Source organism: Eptatretus burgeri, chromosome 2 (assembly GCF_056783735.1).
Source record: "Eptatretus burgeri isolate ZD-2024b chromosome 2, Ebu_testis_v1, whole genome shotgun sequence".
NCBI lineage: Eukaryota > Metazoa > Chordata > Myxini > Myxiniformes > Myxinidae > Eptatretus > Eptatretus burgeri.
In genome coordinates, this window is record NC_140962.1 from 159,625,208 (window position 1) to 159,645,156 (window position 19,949).

Genomic DNA, 19,949 nt, shown 5'->3' on the forward strand with positions numbered 1-19,949 from the left:
GTGAGTGCACGTGTGTGCGTGTGCACGTGTGTCAGTGTGTCTCCTCCATAACTCCAAAACCATAAAACCTCGCAGCCTGAAACTTTGCATGCAGACGAAGAAAACTCCAAGGAAGTGCAAGAGTGAAAATTGGGTGTTTGGGTTAATTAGTTAATTAAAACACCCCTTTTAAAGATAATTAATAGGTTTATTTAATTATATCCTTCATCAGGCGATCCTCGGCCACCTCGCTCTCTGGGGTCTTAAAGGTCCCCTGACATGCAAAAGTACTGAAATTTCATTTATATACAGTGCTCAGCATAAATGAATACACCCCCTTTGAAAAGTGAGATTTTAATCAATATCTCAATGAACACAAGAATAATTTCCAAAATTTTGACAAAATTGAATTTTATAGAACATTTGTTTAACTCATAGCATGAAAGTAAGGTTAATGATATAACTTAGATTACAAAATCTTCAGTTTTACTCAAATTAGTTGATGCAAAAATGAATACACCCCACAACAAAAACTACTATATCTAGTATGACCTCCATGATTTTGAAGGACAGCACCAAGTCTTCTAGGCATGGAATGAACAAGTTGGTGACATATTGCAACATCTATCTTTTTCCATTCTTCAAGAATGACCTGTTTTAGAGCCTGGATGCTGGATGGAGAGTGATGCTCAACTTGTCTCTTCAGAATTCCCCATAGGTGCTCGATTGGGTTCAGATGAAGGCCACTGAATCACTTTGACCCTGTTCTTCTTCAGAAATGCAACAGTGGCCTTAGATGTGTGTTTTGGATCATTGTCATGTTGGAAAAGTGCATGACGACCAAGGGCACGGAGTGATGGTAGCATCTTCTCTTTCAATATAGAGCAGTACATCTGTGAATTCATGATACCGTCAATGAAATGCAGCTCCCCGACACCAGCAGCACTCATGCAGCCCCACATAAGGACACTGCCACCACCATGTTTCACTGTAGGCACCATGCATTTTTCTTTGTACTCCTCACCTTTGTGATGCCATACAGTTTTGAAGCCATCAGTTCCAAAAACATTTATCTTGGTCTCATCACTCCAGAGTATAGAGTCCCAGTAGTCTTCATCTTTTTTGGCATGGGCCCTGGCAAATCCGAGGCGGGCCTTTTTGTGCATGGGCTTTAGGAGAGGCTTCCTTCGTGGACGACACCCATGCATGCCATTCCTCTGCAGTGTACGCCGTATTGTTTAATGGGAAATAGTCACCCCAGTTTGGCTTTCTACTTCTTTATCTAAGTGCAGAGAACTTGCATGGTGATTTTCTTCAGCCCTTCTCATCAGAAGACGCTCCTGTCGAGGTGTTAACTTCCGTGGACAGCCTGTACGTCTCTGTGAGATGGTTGCAGTTCCATATTTGCTAAATTTTTGTATCACTTTTGCTACCGTATTCTGACTGACGAGTAAAGCTTTGCTGATCTTCTTGTAGCCTTCACCTTCCTTGTGTAAAGAAATTATTTTCTTTCTCAGGTCTTGTGACATTTCTCTTCCATGTGGTGCCATTGCTGACAGCATGAAATGGGAAGGGGTTTTCTTTGTTAAGAAACACCCTTTTATAGTCAACTGTCTGCTGGACACCTGTTTAATGAATAATTACTCACCTGTGGTTGAATTATTGTTAATTAGAATTTTGTAGTCTAAAATTTAGCTTTGTTCCTAAGACTTTCATTGGAGTGTACTCATTTTTGCAACATGGTCTTTGATGAATTTGTTAGGAAAATTCCTTTTTTGTGTGTGCAAATTAATAAATCTTGTTTGCAATCAATGGCCCACATTTGTGGGAGTATTTTGTAGTATAGTATCCCATAGAAAATGTGGATTCTGAAAGGAAACTAAAGGTTTTCTGACAAATCTGTCGGGTTGTACTCATTTATGCTGAGCACTGTATGTCCTTGAGGAGTTTTTCATCGTGATTTCAGATCTGACAATGTTTTTTCACAATACTCATTCTGTAAAATGTAAAATTTAAAAAACAAACCTCTTAGGGAACGCCCCGAAAAATTCTCCTGAAAGGGGCGTAACCCACATGACATCACTAAAGGATTACAAAGGCTGCACGTAAATTACTCGGGTTGGTGGTCTACATGATTCTATTGGCTTGCTGTGTGTTTCCACATTTGATTGGTCGACTCAATCGCTTCGTTCATTTCTGCTTTAAAAAAAATCGAACATTTGGTTTTGAATAATGGATGGCATGGACTTTCATTTGTCTGGTAACGACAGTGAGTGTGAGAGAAATGAAGGATTTTGGTCTGAATCACATGGGGAATTGTCGGATAACGTAGTCGCGGGAGGTGAAGTTCAGGCAGCTGAAAATGAAGTACGGCCTTAGCAGTACGAGCCCGAAGCAGGACAAGCAGAAGAAAATGGCAATGAAATTCCCGGCGTTCATTATGATCGGGAGGACATCAAAGGAAGACTTGGCAATAACAATTGGTTAGACTAAATCCTATTCGTAATTCAATAATGTAAATTCGACTTGCATACTGCTCTATATCACAAATATTTTAGTGAGGTGACGTGAACAGCGCAGTGGACATGTTGCACCGTGGCAAATGAATTGTAAGGCCAGCACATGTCATCGGCCATATCTCTCCGCGCATAAAACGAAGCAATCTTGCTGTCCGGATACGATGAAAACTTGTGTGCAGAACACACCTTGCGACTCAATTGTCTCGAGTAGTCCGATAAATCTGACGTTCTGTTGCGTTTTCATTTATTTTATTCCTACTGTCGTTATGTAGCACCAGTAGAAAACAATGAAAAAAGAGAATAATAAATAAAAGCTTAAATAATAATAATAAATTTATGTCAGGTCAGGTTCGATCTGTGATCTGCTACAGGTACCATGTAAACCTGTACTAACCTGTTCCATGGTCGGGTTGTCGGCGACTAAACCATCTCCCCCACCAGGTTTTCTGGTGAGGGGGTGTTTGGATATGGACACCCAGCAGGATTAAAAACAAAACCTGTCAAAGGGCGGAGGAGCTCCTTGTGAGCCAACGGCCATCCATATCTAGTGCCCAACTGTGTCTGCGGACGTCCTCCTGCAGTTTGGTTACTTTTTATGAGGAGGTTGGTGGCAGGATTTGCACTCCGGCCACCGTAAAACCCTTCATTCCGCAAAACGCAAAAACGCAAAAAAATCTGAAAACCCACTCCGTGGGAGTACCTCCTGTGCAGCTTCCCTTCGCAGGGCAGCTCACCAGATGACGGGATTGGGGCAAAGCCTTCGGGACCCCCAATCTTTGATGATAGGAGGAAACCACAGGGTAACATCCCTGGGTCAGATTGCGGGAGAGTGTGTCGGAGTGGTGCTGAGGTGTCATCCACCAGACGGCGGTCTCCTTGGGTTAACCTGAGGCGGTCCCTTCGGGTGGGTGCCTGGAATGTCCTATCCCTAAGAGAGGATGATCACCTGTCTCTGTTATCATCTGAGCTCAAGCGTTTGGACATCGGGATTGCAGCTGTCTCTGAGGTTCGGAGACCGGATTGCGGCGAGATAATGGTGGGTGGTTACACCTACTATTGGTCTGGTCGCTCTGATGGTTACCATACCCAAGGAGTTGCTGTAACTGTGTCCAATAAGCTGACCCCAATGATAATTGAGGTAACACCGGTCAACGAGCGTATTATGAGATTAAGGATTCGTCACTCCTTAGGTGTCATTTCCCTGGTCTCTGTTTATGCTCCGACTGAGGCGAGTGATCTCACCGTGAAGGATGCATTCTACGCCACGCTCAAGTCTGTGGTTGATCAGTGCCCCAGACGAGATACACTTCTAGTCTTGGGGGATTTCAATGCATCGACTGGAACTGATAGGGATGGTTATGAGGTGTGTGTTGGTCCCAATGGGTCAGGAACTATGAACCAGAATAGCACTAAGTTCCTTGACTTTGCAAGAAGTCATGGACTTAGGGTTGCTGGTTCATGGTTTCAGTGCCCACAAGCTCATCGCTGGACTTGGTATTCCAACGCTGGCGATGTGGCAAAGGAGATTGACCATGTCCTCATTGACGGTCGTTGGAGGATGATCCAGAACTGCAGGGTCTACCGGAGTGCTCAGTTCCTCAATACTGACCACAGGCTTGTTGTAGCAACTCTAAAGCTGCACCTTAAATCCTGGAGAATGGTACCATCCCAGCCTAGGCTGGATGTTGGCAAGCTCAGGGATGAGAGAGTAGCTGAGGAGTTTGCAAACAGGCTGAGTGGACACTTGTGGGGTCTGGGTGCTTTGGGGGGTCCTGAAGAGTTGTGGAGTGCCTTCAAGCCCACCTTCCTTGATGTTGCCGGTGGATGTCTTGGAGCTCACCGCAGGGCAAAGAAGAATTTTGTCTCTCAAGGGACACTGGATACCATTGACCAGAGTCGCAGGGCCAGGCTGAATGGCAGAGCTGAGCTGTTCAGGGAGCTGAGGCGTAAAACTGTACGTGCACTGAGGGTGGACAAGGAGGCCTATGTGCGAGGAATCTGTGAGGGGGTAGAGCATCACCTGTGGACAGGTGATTCTCGTCACGCTTACAGGGGAATTCGCGTATTGCGTTCATCTAAGCCCATCCCTCGGAGCACTGCAGTTCGAGCAGAGAGTGGTAGGCTCTTGACGAGTCTGAAGTGAAGGCCCGCTGGGCCGGTTACTTTGAGCGGTTGTACCAGGCTGATCCCCCAGCTGTCGAGTTGGACGTCAAGGGTGTTACAATCCCTGTTGCTGACCCTCGAATCAACTGTGGTCCACCTTCGCTTGTGGAAACACGGGCTGCGGTGAACCAGTTGAAACGGGGCAAAGCTCCAGGGATCTGTGGCATCCATGCTGAACTTCTCAAGGCTGGTGGAAATGCTGCACTCGTGTCGTTGCATGCAGTTTTGTGCTCTGCCTGGAACACAGGCATCATCCCAACTGACTGGAAGAGGGGCCTTGTTGTCCCTCTCTGGAAAGGGAAGGGTGATCGCCAAGACTGCAACAACTACCGAGGGGTGACGCTGCTCTCAGTGCCGGGCAAGGTCTTTGCTCGGATAATTCTTGATAGGGTTCGCCACCATCTGCTTGAGCACCAGCGTCCAGAGCAGTCAGGCTTTACACCAAAGAGGTCAACGATTGAACGTATCCTTGCCCTTCGTGTCCTCACCGAACGCAGACGAGAGTTTCGGCAGGGGCTACTTGCAGCCTATGTTGATCTCTGTAAAGCGTTCGATTCAGTGAATCAAGATGTCCTCTGGAGGATTCTTGGTCTTCGTGGGGTGCCACCAAAACTGATCGATCTGATGTCTGAACTCTACTCTGGTACTGAGAGTGCTGTGAAGTGTGGTGGTACCATCTCTGACTTATTTCCAGTTGTTACTGGAGTTCGTCAGGGGTCTGTACTGGCCCCCACACTTTTCAGCACTTGTATGGACTGGATTTTAGGGAGGATGTCGGAGAGATCAAGCTGCGGTGCATCGTTTGGGTATGTCAAGATCTCGGACCTTGATTTTGCAGATGATGCAGTCATCTTTGCGGAGACTTTAGATATCCTTTTGGGGGCCCTCGAGGTGCTGAATGAGGAGTCGGAGCTGCTGGGATTACGGGTGTCTTGGGTCAAAACTAAGATCTAGGCTTTCGGTGACATCTTGGATGCTGCTGTCCTGTCTGTGTCTGTTTGTGGTGAGGATGTTGAGGTCGTGGAGAGATTCACTTACCTTGGCAGTGATATTCATGTGAGCTGTGAGCCAGAGGTCAACACACATCTGGCACGGTCCTGGGCGTCATGGATTCACTGGATCATGGGGTGTGGCGCTGTCGGTACCTGTGCAAGAGGACGAAAGTCCGAGTCTTAAGGTCCTTGGTGCTTCCAGTCTTGCTCTACGGATCTGAGACTTGGACTCTGACCAGGGATTTGAGAAGGAGACTTTATTCCTTTGATGCCAAGTCTCTTGGGAGAATCCTTGGCTATCGCTGGATGGACTTTGTGTCCAATGAGCGGTTGCTCAGAGAGACTTAAATGAGATTTGTTCCCTGCATAGTCCGTGAGCATCAGTTGCGGTTGTATGGACATGTGGCTCGTTTTCCTGACGCTGATCCTGCTCACCAGATTCTCTCAGTTAGGGAGCCTCATCATTAGAGGAGACCAATGGGCTGACCACCTGCCATGTGGTTGCAGCAGGTTTATTAGCATCTCAAGGAGATGGGGATGGGTCAGGCATCTGCCTGGGGGATTGCCGGACGGAGGACCCTGGAGTGCCGTCAGAAAGTGGATGCAGCGATGCGCTGCTCCAGCGCATGCTCCCATACCTGACCTGACCTGATTGGAATGACTTTGGCAATTTAACATCCCCTACCCGAGTCTAATGTTGTAACCCACATTTGGTAGCATTCTGACTGGTGAATCAGTGGAAGGAGAATTTGGAAGGAATTTGCGGGACCGCCATTTTGACATACTTTGTCATTTAACCAGAACGAGATTGGCAATTCCCATGACCTGCCATGAGAGGAATGTTGCTGCCAAATTTCAGCTGGATCGGTCCAGCGGTTTGGCTGGAGAAGTCAAAAAAGGAGATATACGGATGGACGTAGTGCAATGACACTACCTCATCTGGAATGCATGTTCCAGATAAGCTAAAAATATAGTTGGAGTACAGTTCAATCCTTAACTTCAGTTTTCCCTCACAGAGAATGCTACCCTTCCTTTTTCTACTCCCCCCCTCCTCTCCTCCCCCTCTATTATCTTCACCTTCATTCCTCCCCCCTTCCTTTCCATCTATCATTGCATCTGTCCAGATACAATAAAAACGGCCATAATATCTAATTCCCTAACAGGGAATCCTCCCCTTCCTCTTAGATCCCCCCTCCCCCCTCCCTCCCCCTCTTTCCTCTCCCTCTCACTAAGCCCCTCTGTCTCCCGACCAGACATTCAAAATGGCTATTAGAATGCATTTTTGTCTAAAAACGCCAACATGTGTCTGATTTTTCTTTCCTCTTACTGAAACTGAAATTTGGTGACTGACCCGTGCCTCACTCGCCGGCGCTGCTCACACCCACATGCGCACCACACGCTCGCTTGCTCAAGCCCTGGAAAGGACGAACTGACTGACAAATTGTCTCGTTGGCACTGGTCAGACACCCACACACTCACTCACTCCCTTCCTCGAATGGACCTCCTTTTTTCTATATATGCGGCCCGTCTCGGCGGGCACAGAGTTCCCCCCCCACACTCGCCCCGCCCCACTTGCGCACCATGACCATGACAACCCGTGCTCTCCTTGTTATTCCTTGTGGTGTCAAATGCGGATCAAAAAGGGTGGGCCTCAGTGTCGTCCGTGAAAGAAATGTGTGAAAACGTTGCTGGAAAAAGGGTGGGCATCAGCGCTCGTGAAAGAAATATCATGCATAAATGTGTCTGTTGTAAAGAAAAAAAGAAGCTTCCCATAAGAGAGGGGATTTCTTCTTTACCCTTCTCAATGCACCACATTTAAAATCCCACTAAACATGGGGATGGGTCTATCCGGGACATGCATTTAAGGAAATAACTGTCTGAGGACCTGGATTTGTGGATGCATTCATCAGACCGGATTCTGAAATCTGTAGCAATATATATATATATATATATATATATATATATATATATATATATATATATATATATATATATATATATATATATATACATACACACACACACACATACATTTGTATTGTCACGGATCTGGGGTTCAAGGCTTGCCACGGGGGGAAGCACTGGGGTCCCTCCTGAACACCTGGTCCTGAGGCCACTGGGCACAGACAACTCCGCGCACCGGCAGGTTGCTAAGCAGCCACGAAGGCTGTATACCGGATGTACGAATGGTACCACTTCCGGCTATAAGAGCCTGTTAGCGCGAGACTGGGGCCCATTAGGAGCGCACGATTTGGGGTGACCACGCATCGCTTTGGGTCGTCACCCCACCCTACACCACGGGGCTTATAAAAGGCGGATCGTGAAGCCGTTTGCGGGATCGATCTTTGCATTCGCCTGCTGCTCCGCCTTACTCGCCTGCTGGGTCCGCCCACTCCACCCGCCTTACTCGCCTGCCAGCTCCGCCCACTCTTTGGACCGGTGCACAGCTTTAACGAGCCCTGGCACAGTAATTAGCAGGAGACACGCACTGACTCTCAAGGTGGGATCGCTCAGCAGAGCGTCCCCCAAAGTGTATTGGGTTGCGCGGTCGGCTGACTGTGCAAGGTATTGTGAGGCCGTTGGCCCTCATCTCCTCTCCTTCCTTCTGATTATCTCATCTTCATCAGGTGTGTGTGTGTGTGTGTGTGTGTGTGTGTGTGTGTGTGTGTGTGTGTGTGTGTGTGTGTGTGTGTGCGCGTGTGTGTGTGCGTGTGTGTGTGTGTGTGTGTGTGTGTGTGTGTGTGTGTGTGTGAGAGAGAGAGAGAGAGAGAGAGATGGTGCCTGTCCTAGCTTAAGTTAAGAGTGTCGAAGATATAACGTTTAAGTCTGCTCTGTGTCCGCTTTAGTAAGTTGCTTGCTGTCTTTTGTCGCACCCACAAATTCCTTGCTATCCCCTTTTTCTACGTAACAATATTCCCATTTACTGTGCCACATACTTTTCCTCGCCTTATTGTTAATAAATGCTTGTGTGGAAATGTTCGCAGCTTATTTTCGTCTTTTCCTTTATTGATCCAGCATGGTCCGTATCCTAGCCTAGCCAGGATATTACCTCCCAACGATTCATTCTTCTAGCCAATACGTTCCTTGGCAGTTACGCGCAGCTGCATCTGATCCGGTAAGGTGACCCGGTTTGGACAAGGTGTACCGAGGGCGTGTCCCCCGGTAATTAGGTCACGTGACTATTTTCGGTAACTGGTTCACCTTGGACGGAGGACCCTAGGTCACGTGGTTGAGTTACTGGTGTTCACGGTCGATTAGCGACCCTCCGCGCCATGGAGTTATCCGTGTGCAACGGGCTGCGATTCTGGAGAGTCTGGTGGGAACCCGATGTAGCCTCTCCCCCCCCCCTTGGTCTTCTCGCCCTGATCCTGGGTCCGCAACAATAGTAACCACGATGAAGGTGTTGTTGATTTATGCCTAAATTATTTTATTTGTTGTTTGGAAATAGTGCTTCCACATATCTCATTATCCCCACCAAGCAGATAATATTTTTCTGTATGATACTGATTTAATCCTTGTCGGTCTTGTAGGTTTATTGAAAATGGTCAATTATCCCCCAAGTCATTCACATCATATCCCTAAGGTTCCATTCTCATAAAAAAATTATACGCCATTCTTTTATAAATCGAATTGTAATTGGGACGATGAATTGTGTACGACCTGGCATATTAATATGATAATGATTAACATGATAATTAACATTATATTAATTTCTCATATATTTCAGACTGAATTCCAAAGGCTTCAGACTTGTGAGAATGCCTCAGCAGGAGGATAAGCCTGGTATTCACTTAATGGTATGCCTGGTGTTGGTCGAATGGTTCGGGTGGTGGGTTTGGGCACCAAGGATCCTGAGTTGAAATCCTACTCACTGTTGAATTAATACCAGGTGGGGTTGACTCTGCCTGTCATCATTCCGAGGTCGGCAAAATGAGTGCCAGCTTGCTGGTATCCTGTGTCGGAGTGGCGACACGTCCAGGATTGTGCCCATTAGCCAAGGAGACTGCTTCAGCAGCATCAACGCTCTGCACAGAGTATGGTCCCAATGTATGGATGGATGGACTTAACAGTTAAGGCGGCTGGCTAAGATCTTGTGGTATTGAGTTTGAGCCCTTGTTGCACCGTTAAATAACACTAGGTGGTTTGACTCAGCCTGTTATCCTTCCGAAGTTGGCAAAATGAGTACCACCTTACTGGAAATAGGGGGCACTACATCAGCAGCACAGCTGCACTCCCAGCATTGATGCAACCAGCTGCCACAGGCTGCATCCAAAATATTTATTTTAATGTCCCTGTGGGGGACTGATGGTTATTTTCCCCCCAACACATGGGGGGGGTGGGGGGTATGAGGGATTAGGGGGAAGGAGTCCTGGCCCCCCTTGCTGAAGTGGTACGGTCATGGGGAGCACAACCTAAGTTAACGGCATGGTCATTATGGTTCATGAAGAGTTTGGTGTGCATCTGGCCGTCGGTTTCTGAAAAGATTTTCAAATAAAATACCTGAATTTGAGGCGAACCTCCCCCCCTCTCTTTTTAGCCTCTTCGGGGGGGGGGGTGAATCTGGATGGGCAGTACAAATCTATGACATCTTACTGTTCTGATGTGTCGTACCAAATCTGGTCCAGATCGGTCATGTAGTCTGTGAGGAAAATATTTTTCAGTGAATATGAGGGATAAGAGAAGAGAGGCCGTGGCCCCCTTTCGGGGTGAGATATGGCCATGGGGAGCACAACTTGAGGTTCGGGCATGTCACGATGCCACATGGCCAGTTTGGTCTAGATCCAGATGTCCGTTTCTGAGAAGATGCTTGAATGAAATACCAATATTTGGGGCAAAACCTCCTTTTAACTCCCTAAAAATTGGCGCATCCAGATGGGGAGCACACCCCATGAGACCTTGCTGTCCTGATGCATCGTACCAAATGTGGTCCATATCATTCGGGTCGTTTGTGAGATGTTTTAGTCAAATGTTAATGGACGTACGTAGTAAGGACGAACGGACGGCCGGACACCGGGACCCACTCGATGAGCTTATTTTGGAGAAACAACCTGAAAAACAGGATGATCAGACTCGAGGGTCTTTATTTCTTTCACTTCATATCACTTGGTGACCTCTTGCAGCTCCATTGCAGCTTCAATGTTGCTCTTCCTCCTCATTATGCCAGTTTTCACTTTACACCACCATCAGGTGAAAGGCATTAATCAAGCAACTGTCGGTGCAATTTCTCCAAAATTAGCATAATGGGTTTGAGGGTGATAAAAAAAAGTAATTAAAATGTTGCCAATTAAACTTGATTTAAAATAAATGTATATTGTTATAAACCATGAATGGAAAATGTACTCGAGTATGACATGATTATTACAATTCTATGTGCTTGAACATATATCTACTTTTAATTTACATTTTAAATCATCATATCTTTTTCTGTATTGAAAGATGATCAATCTGCCGACTTAAGGTGTCCAAAACAGGTTGACCTTCCAAGTAAGCTTTAATTATTATTCATGATTATAGAATTGCCGATCATTTAAATTGATTCTGCTTACGAAGGGATTTTAATGAAATAATTAATAGAAGGCACCAGCAAGTTTGATTGGAGATATTATTTTCGCTCAACCGGAATGTTGGTCTGAGCTCGAAGGAAATATCCAGATATGTTCACTACGCTTCTGATTGCTTCAGATTATATATCATTCCCTAGCCTGTTCCAAAGCGGGCTGACCTTCTCTCCAATACCATAGAACTATGTGTAACACATCAACGTACCCAAAGGGCTGCAGTCTTGACGTCGTTCTGTGCCGGGAAAGAACTTGCACATTTGGTGATGTTATAATCCTTCAAAATTCAGCTGATTGCTGCACAAAAGCTTCAAGTAATCTCTTCCAAGAAACCTCAACCTGTCGACTGTGGTGGCAGCAGATGGGGAAGAAAAACATCGTTCATCTCACTGAACATCAAATAAAGAACTCAACATTTCCATGTATTTTAGAATTTGGAGGAAGACTATGATTTCCCCTGAAATTCTCCACATGCGCATATGTATTTGTTTGTTTGTTTGTCTTTGTTTATGTTTGTTTGTTAAATTAATGACTCAAATGTACAGGAGGACATGAGAATTTCTTCGACACAACCAATTCCTTTCAGCCTCGATCTTTGTTAAATGGATTTTTTTTAATATATTTTGAAAAGTCATGGTTGTCCTTTGTCTCGGCGTTGTTCACACTTCCGTTTTGTCCCCCTTTCTTCCACCTGTGGAATACCTTGCCTGACTTTGATGCCCTTTCTGATTTTACACCAGTTACATCACATTTCAGATTTCACGTCTTTCATCGTTGGACACGTTCTTCTTTGGATTCACATTTTTCCATTTTTGTGTCCATATTTTTCCATCTTTGTGTCCATTTCATTACTAACACGAATTGTTTTATATTTGCATTCCTTGTTCTCCTTCCCACATCCATTTTCATGTTGTTTGCCTTTGCCTTTCGCCCTGTTTTGTAAATTCTGTTGCATGAGGCTTTACCTCATAAAAAAAAACTTTACCTTCTCACCCACTCACCTTTCCCCCACTGTTTCTTTTATTTATTATTGCGAACCTACACATTAGTTTACCTGGTTTACCTTTGTTCAAATCAGATATTTGGATTGAAGCTGATTGAGATCGACACGAAGCTTCACGTGTACATCCTGGTCGGGAACCTTTCCACCGGCCATGACATGCCATGTAGCAGGTATGGGTTGGCTTTATGAGGAACTCAATCAATGGGAATTTTGCTGGCAAACTGTTCTTTTGAATGAATGTTTGCTGTAGATTTTAAATTTTAATCAAACTGAATGTTTATTGTCTCTTCATCTTTAGTGTAGTTGAGAGGAGAAAAATCGTGCAAATTATGATACAAGCATCAAATTTGGCATTTCTGTTCTGCGGGGCTTTCTGATCAAATCTGCCCGATTGGCCATTTGAAAATCCAAATTTTGAAAAATTCGAAAAAATCACAGCTGGCTGAAATTCTTGAAGCGTAAGTGAACATCCCAGACAGAGAACCAAGGAGAGATTCAGTCATCATTGATGGCTCAGCACTTATCAATGCCCTACCTCCATGCACTTCAAAGATATTTGATGACTATGCTAAAGAAGACATCATCCCAAAGGTGGAATCCTATGGTGCCAGTTACGAGAGGGTGGACGTAGTGTTTGATGTGTACAAGAAGTCAAGTCTGAACTCCGAGGCAAGGTCGAAAAGGGTCAAGGAATCAGAAGAAGAGTGACAGGAACCAGTAAGACCCCAAGTAACTGGAGAAGCTTTCTTCGAGATGACAGCAACAAGACTGAGCTGTTTCACTTCCTTGCGGAAAAGATGTGTGAAGCACAGACGACAAGCACAGTCATTGTCACAAAAGGAGAAGATGCCATCAGCAACACAAGGAAGTCACTGGATGCTGTGTCTCCATGTTGTCATGAAGAAGCTGACACTCGAATATTTGTACACGCCAGGGATGCAACGACGGATGGTAGCAAGTGCATTATCATTAAGGCGAATGACACGGACGCACTAGTCATAGCAATATCTGTACTGCCATCCTTACAGGAACTAGGTCTTGAGAACATGTGGATTGCCTTTGGCCAACGAGCCAAGGCGCGATGGATTCCAGTCCATGAGGTCATTTCTGCAATAGGGCCTGAGAAAGCGAGAGGGATCCCACAATTCCATGCGTTCACTGGATGTGATGTCGTGTCTGCCTTCCGCGGTAAAGGGAAGAAAACTGCATGGCAGACTTGGAACGTCTTTAATTATGTTTCTGAAACATTCACCAATCTCAGCCAGTATCCAACATTGATTCGTGATCTTGACTTTTTTGAAGTATATTTTTTTTCTTCAACTTTTTCAAAATTTGGATTCTCAAATGGCCAATCACGCAGATTTGATTAGAATCCCCTGGAGAACAAATGTGCCAAATTTGATGCTTGTATCATCATTTGCACGATTCCTCTCAAAAATTCCTGTTATCTGCCCCACTACTTGTCTGAATTCAAAGAGACTGGTTTGCGTGTTTAGAACGGAGCCTCCGGTTTACGTGTTTTCGATCAGACACTCTGGTTTACGAGTTTTCGATCAGACACTCTGGTTTACGTGTTTCGATCAGACACTCTGGTTTACGTGTTTCGATCAGACACTCTGGTTTACGTGTTTCGATCAGACACTCCGGTTTGCGTGTTTCGAACGGACACTCCAGTTTGCGTGTTTCGAATGGAGACACCGGTTTGCGTGTTTCCAAGGGACACTCCGGTTTACGTGTTTCGAACGGAGCCTCCAGTTTGCATGTTTTGAACGGACACTCCTGTTAATGTGTTTCGAATGGAGACTCCGGTTTGCGTGTTTGCAACGGACACTCCGGTTTGCGTGTTTCGATCAGACACACTCCTGTTAACGTGTTTCGATCAGACACTCCGGTTTACGTGTTTCGATCAGACACTCCGGTTTACGTGTTTCGATCAGACACTCCGGTTTACGTGTTTCGATCAGACACTCCAGTTTACGTGTTTCGATCAGACACTCCAGTTTACGTGTTTCGATCAGACACTCCAGTTTACATGTTTCGATCAGACACTCCGGTTTACGTGTTTCTATCAGACACTCCGGTTTACGTGTTTCGATCAGACACTCCGGTTTACGTGTTTCGATCAGACACTCTGGTTTACGTGTTTCGATCAGACACTCCGGTTTACGTGTTTCGATCAGACACTCCAGTTTACATGTTTCGATCAGACACTCCGGTTTACGTGTTTCGATCAGACACTCCGGTTTACGTGTTTCGATCAGACACTCCGGTTTGCGTGTTTCGATCAGACACTCCGGTTTACGTGTTTCGATCAGACACTCCGGTTTACGTGTTTCGATCAGACACTCCGGTTTACGTGTTTCGATCAGACACTCCGGTTTACGTGTTTCGATCAGACACTCCGGTTTACGTGTTTCGATCAGACACTCCGGTTTACGTGTTTCGATCAGACACTCCGGTTTACGTGTTTCGATCAGACACTCCGGTTTACGTGTTTCGATCAGACACTCCGGTTTACGTGTTTCGATCAGACACTCCGGTTTACGTGTTTCGATCAGACACTCCGGTTTACGTGTTTCGATCAGACACTCCGGTTTACGTGTTTCGATCAGACACTCCGGTTTACGTGTTTCGATCAGACACTCCGGTTTGCGTGTTTCGATCAGACACTCCGGTTTACGTGTTTCTATCAGACACTCCGGTTTACGTGTTTCGATCAGACACTCCGGTTTACGTGTTTCGATCAGACACTCCGGTTTACGTGTTTCGATCAGACACTCCGGTTTACGTGTTTCGATCAGACACTCCGGTTTACGTGTTTAATTGTGAAACCTTTGTAACCACCCAACTTGTTTTGAAAGTTTCCCTGTTGGATGAGAAAAACCACCATGGCAGTCCCAGTTGACAATTGATGCTTAATTTACCTGCAAGTTTGCTCCACAAATACAATCTTTCGAGGGGATTTCTCATTGAGTCGTGTTTAATCTCCACTTTACTCATTGATTATATTCACATGTAAGAGAAATCGAGGGATTAAATATCATGTTTTCTTCACATTTACTCGTCAATCCAAATCATATTTTATCAGACACAATGGGCAGGGTGCAGTGCAGTCAGTTATAATCATCATTTTCTTGATGTGAAAATAATTTTGGTCGTATCGTGATTTTAATCTTCGTTTGTGAATCTTTTGCAGTGAAGACAAATTAGGATTGCTCCTTGTCGTCCTGTCCATCATATTCATGAAAGGAAATGTAATCAGCAGCTGTAAGTATTTCAAATATTCTTGGGAAATGAACATTGTAACACTGTTAAGTAGTTTATCTCTCATGTCATGCTACCTCCTCTTTAATAGGATGATGTTCCAGTGATTTCTCGAGATAAAAACGGATCCTCGTCAATGGGTTACCGATTGGTCGATGCGATAAGAATCAATCTCCTGTCACGACAAACTCGAATATTTAAGTATCTTTTGTTCTAACACACTTTCATTGAATTCTGACCTCAAACAATCATCAGCAGGCCATGTTGTGTTAGTGCTGAATGCATATTTTATATTTTCTCTCCGTTGTTCCCTTGTCGAAACAGACTTTATTGCATTGTGCCGAGTTAATCCAAAGTTGTTGCCCAAAACCCACTCCCGCAGAACTCAGGAACTCTCCTCGTACGATCGATATCCTTACAAATATGTAATTTCCTCCACCTTCTTCGATGGACGGACGTCATGTTTTCACCCCTGTCCGTTTGTCTGTGACTTGCAAAATCGAAGATTTTTCAAGTATATTGGTCAGTCGATTTTGTTATTCTGTCTGTCTGTCTGTCTGTTATTCACCTACAGTCACAATTCTAAACTGATCGTCATGAAGCTTCACCAAGTTGTAGAGGTCATCTCAACTGAGAAGCCTGTTGATTTTGAGGTCAAATGTCCTCTTGAGGTCAAATTTCTTCAATCATTTTTCATCCGATTGACTTGAAAATTAAACAGCAATTGCATAGTCCATCCCTGAATTGGGAAACCAACTATTTTTGAGATCAAAAGGTCAAAGGTCAACTCAAGGGCAAACATCTAAAATCGATTTTCAACTGAAAAATCGTCAATTTACATCCTATTAACTTGAAAGTTGAACACGATTTGCCTGCTCCATCAGCGAATTGGGAAAGCAACTATTTTTGAGGTCAAAGGGTCAAAGGTCAACTCAAGGTCAAACTTCTAAAATCATGAATTTTTATCTGAAAACTCGTCAATTTTCATCGGATTGACTTGGAGATAAAACAGCAATTGCATCGTGCTTCACTCAATTTGGAAACCAACTATTTTTGAGGTCAAAAGGTGAAAGGTCAACTCAAGGTCAAACTTCTAAAATCAGCAAATCAATTTTCATCCGATTGACCTGAGCTTTGATGAAGATTGTCCATTTTAATCTTAATGAAATGGACAATTTGATGTATCCATGGCAACCTGCGGAGAGGGATTTTGCAAGTATCGAGCTCTGCACGACATCTTTTTCTTGTTTGTCAGTTTGATTGTGTGCAGGATATCTCAAAAAGTTGAGGACAGATTCAGATGAAACTTGGTGGACAGGTTGGGTGTGTGACAAGGACAAACTGATTAGATTTTGGTGAAGATCTGGATCTGGATATGAGAATTTTTGAAGTGATTCTTCACCATTGAGAGAAAGGGACACAAACGGTATATAGCATTATATCTTAAAATGTTGTGGACTACTTCTGACCAAACTAGGTACATGAGCTGGTTAGGTCATGAGAACAAGCTGATTCGATTTTAGTTCAGGTCTGAATCCAGATCCGACCTATCAGTGAGATACAAAATGTAAACTAATCAGCCTGGTGGAGGTATGCACTCTACCGAGTGCCGTTCTAGTATTTGTGATGTATTCTTGTAGGATGCACCCCTACTTCTGCTTGCAGTGTGCAAGCATTCCCCACTAATAACAAATATAACTAGAAGGGCACTCGGTCGAGGGCATACCTCTGCCAGGCTAATTAGTTTACGTTTTGTATTCAAGTAATTGGCCGAATCTGGATCCAGACCTGAATCAAAATCGAATCAGCTTGTTCTAATCATCTAACAAACACATGCATCAAGTTTTGTCATAACTCGTCCACAACTTTGTTAGATATCACACTACATATCACTTTCAGCCTCTATCTCTCAATGGTGAAGAATCATTTAAAAAATTATTGTGTCTGGATTCGAATCTTCCCCCAAATTTAATCAATTTGTCCTTGTCACACACCCAACCTGTTCACAAAATTTAGTCCAAATCCGTCAACAACTTTTTGAGATATCCTGTTCACAAACAAACAAACAAACAAACAAACAAACAAACAAGAAAGCCGTCATGCATGGAACAATACTTGTAAAATCCCCAAAACAGAGTTGACCTTAAAAACAATTGGTGGTTGAATTCAGTGACCTGATGTGCAAATCCTCTTCAAATTTCAAGTCAATCGGATGAAAATTGTCAATTTTAGAAATTTGACAATGTTGGTGACCTTTGGCCTATGTTGACCTTTTGATGTCAATATCAATAGGCTTCTTGCTTACGACCAACTCTCCCATTTCATTAAGTTTCTTGAAGATCGGTTCAAAAATTGTGACCTGTAGGCCTGATTGACATACAAGTAGACAGAGAGACAGACTGACAGAATGCACATGACCAACGTGTGTACTGTACTTGAAAAACCATCGATTTTCGCATGAAATAAACGGACAGACCGGGGTGAAAACAACTCCATCCACCTTCAGTATCGGAGACGGATGATTGGAAAAAGGGAAGTTGTGAATTATTGGCGACTACAATTTGAAGCACTTCTGCTAGAGTGCTTCTGCTCCAGTATAACTGGAGCACTTCTGCATTTTGATTTTTCGAAGAAAACAATGGAAAGTATCTTTTCTTAATAATAACAAACATTTTTTTCTTTAAGAAATCTTTTTTTCATCAGAGTTGCTGGTCTAACATGAAAAAAAAAAACACTCGGCAAGTATAAAATAAACAGTGACCGGCACCTAAATACATCCGTGAGTGAAGGCTCGATTACCTCAAGATGATACGTTGGGCCCAGTTGACTGCACATGCCACTGAGTACCTCCTCCCACGGATGGGCACCAACTGAGTCGATGTCTGCTGATGTGAAAACGATTCGACTCTGATGTGATAAATAGGACACGTCTTAAATAGGACATTTATCAGAATTGTAAAATTAATCCACTGAACGATCTTCAAGGTCAACGAAGGCATTTCGTCTGTTGAATTTATCAGTTTCATGGGCGACAACCTCTGCTTAGTCGACCACATGGCATAGCTGACCTCATCTCCAAAGCCAGCAACAGACTGGGCATCCTCCATCGATCAAAGTCTTTCCTTGGGAAAGCAAGAGTTCGGAAATAGTGCTCACACCTATGGGCTGGTGCCCCAGCATCTCTTTTTCTCTCCTGGATTCTGTGGAATGATAAACTCTGAATATTGTTGAAATCTCTTATGACGAGGCCAAAGCGCACAGGATGTGTTGATCTCATCGCAGGCAGGTCGGTGCGTCGAGAACCATCTGCTTTCTAAGCCATCTGACTCCACCAGCTATTCCAGGATGCATGCATACCTCCAGTAATCCCAGTAACTTGAATTCCCAAATTCCATGTTCACTGTATTCCGCCATTCCACCCAATGTTTAAAACTTTTGTTCATTTTTGGTGGTTGGTTAAATTGTGGATAGTCTTATTGTGGCTTTTTGATGAAATTATTCAATCAATTGTGCCATTGACTTTGTTCGAATTTTTTTCAGCATTATTGTGGTTTACACTCAAGAAGTTTGGGGTTGACCCAAGGTGAGCAATTTCGTTGTTCACCTGTGAATACAGTCCATATTCTTTCTCTCCGTTCATCTCACCTCTGTGCCATTAACTAATTGCTTTTGAACGTGTCGTTTTCAGCTTCTACCACCCTGTATTCGGAGATGTGAAGAAGCTCATCACGGAGGAATTTGTCAGGCAGAAGTACGTATGTGTCGTTAGTTGTTACTCTATCTATTAAATGGATTTCAGAGGGAGGAACGTAGTCCTCCCAAGGCTCAATAAGGGCTCACAGTTCATGGAACAACTGTCAGGTTTTTTTTGTTCTCAGTTTTGTTCCGAGGGCTCTTCTCATGATCGTCACTGAACCCCAGACAGCTTCCGACTGTAGTTTATTTGTAGTAACATTCCCAGGGGTGGAACGTGGTCCCAGGGAGCTCATGGGATGGTGCGTCCTCAGTCCGTCCGTCCGTCCACAAACATTTGCAAGTTCTTCTCTGAAACTAAACACACAATTTCAATGAAACTGATTACAACCTTCATCTGTGGTTGTGAGAACGACTCTGTGAGAAAACTTGATCCTTTATTTCACCTCGCCCTTGGTATCAAGTGGCTTTAATCGAGTTAAAGCAGAAAAGAGTATGCTAACCACCGTGGGAACCGAGGTGACGTTCCTCGTCTTCCCAATGGGTAGATTACTCGGAAGATAGAGAAGAGGTACACACTCACCTCTACGCTGTCTCGCCTAGGTTTGAATCCCAACCCAGCTATACACTCTCGTCAGGGTAATTCGTTAACGCGTGTTCTCTCGGAAAGGACGTTAAACTTGGCGTCCCTTCTGCTGGCATTAGAGATTAGACGGTGTTCCTTAAAGATCCTACGGTATCCTCCGGTCTTGGTATTTGGTAATTTTCTTGATTTCTG

The 19,949-nt window shown here is 44.4% G+C and overlaps 1 protein-coding gene across 5 annotated transcripts in view; it reads left to right on the forward strand.

The window, feature by feature from the left end:
* The window catches only part of LOC147033711 (non-structural maintenance of chromosomes element 3 homolog), a 48,661-nt gene that overhangs the window by 16,637 nt on the left and 12,075 nt on the right, over positions 1-19,949 (forward strand). For all 5 annotated transcript variants that reach the window (XR_015055610.1, XM_085871851.1, XM_085871852.1 and 2 more), the window contains 4 exons: positions 12,290-12,384; positions 15,411-15,481; positions 19,019-19,061; positions 19,167-19,229. Coding sequence is in view for 4 of the 5 variants with exons in the window: in XM_085871851.1 (XP_085727977.1) it covers positions 12,290-12,384; positions 15,411-15,481; positions 19,019-19,061; positions 19,167-19,229 (272 nt within the window). In the remaining variant the exon portion in view is untranslated. The remainder of the gene's footprint in view (positions 1-12,289; positions 12,385-15,410; positions 15,482-19,018; positions 19,062-19,166; positions 19,230-19,949) is intronic.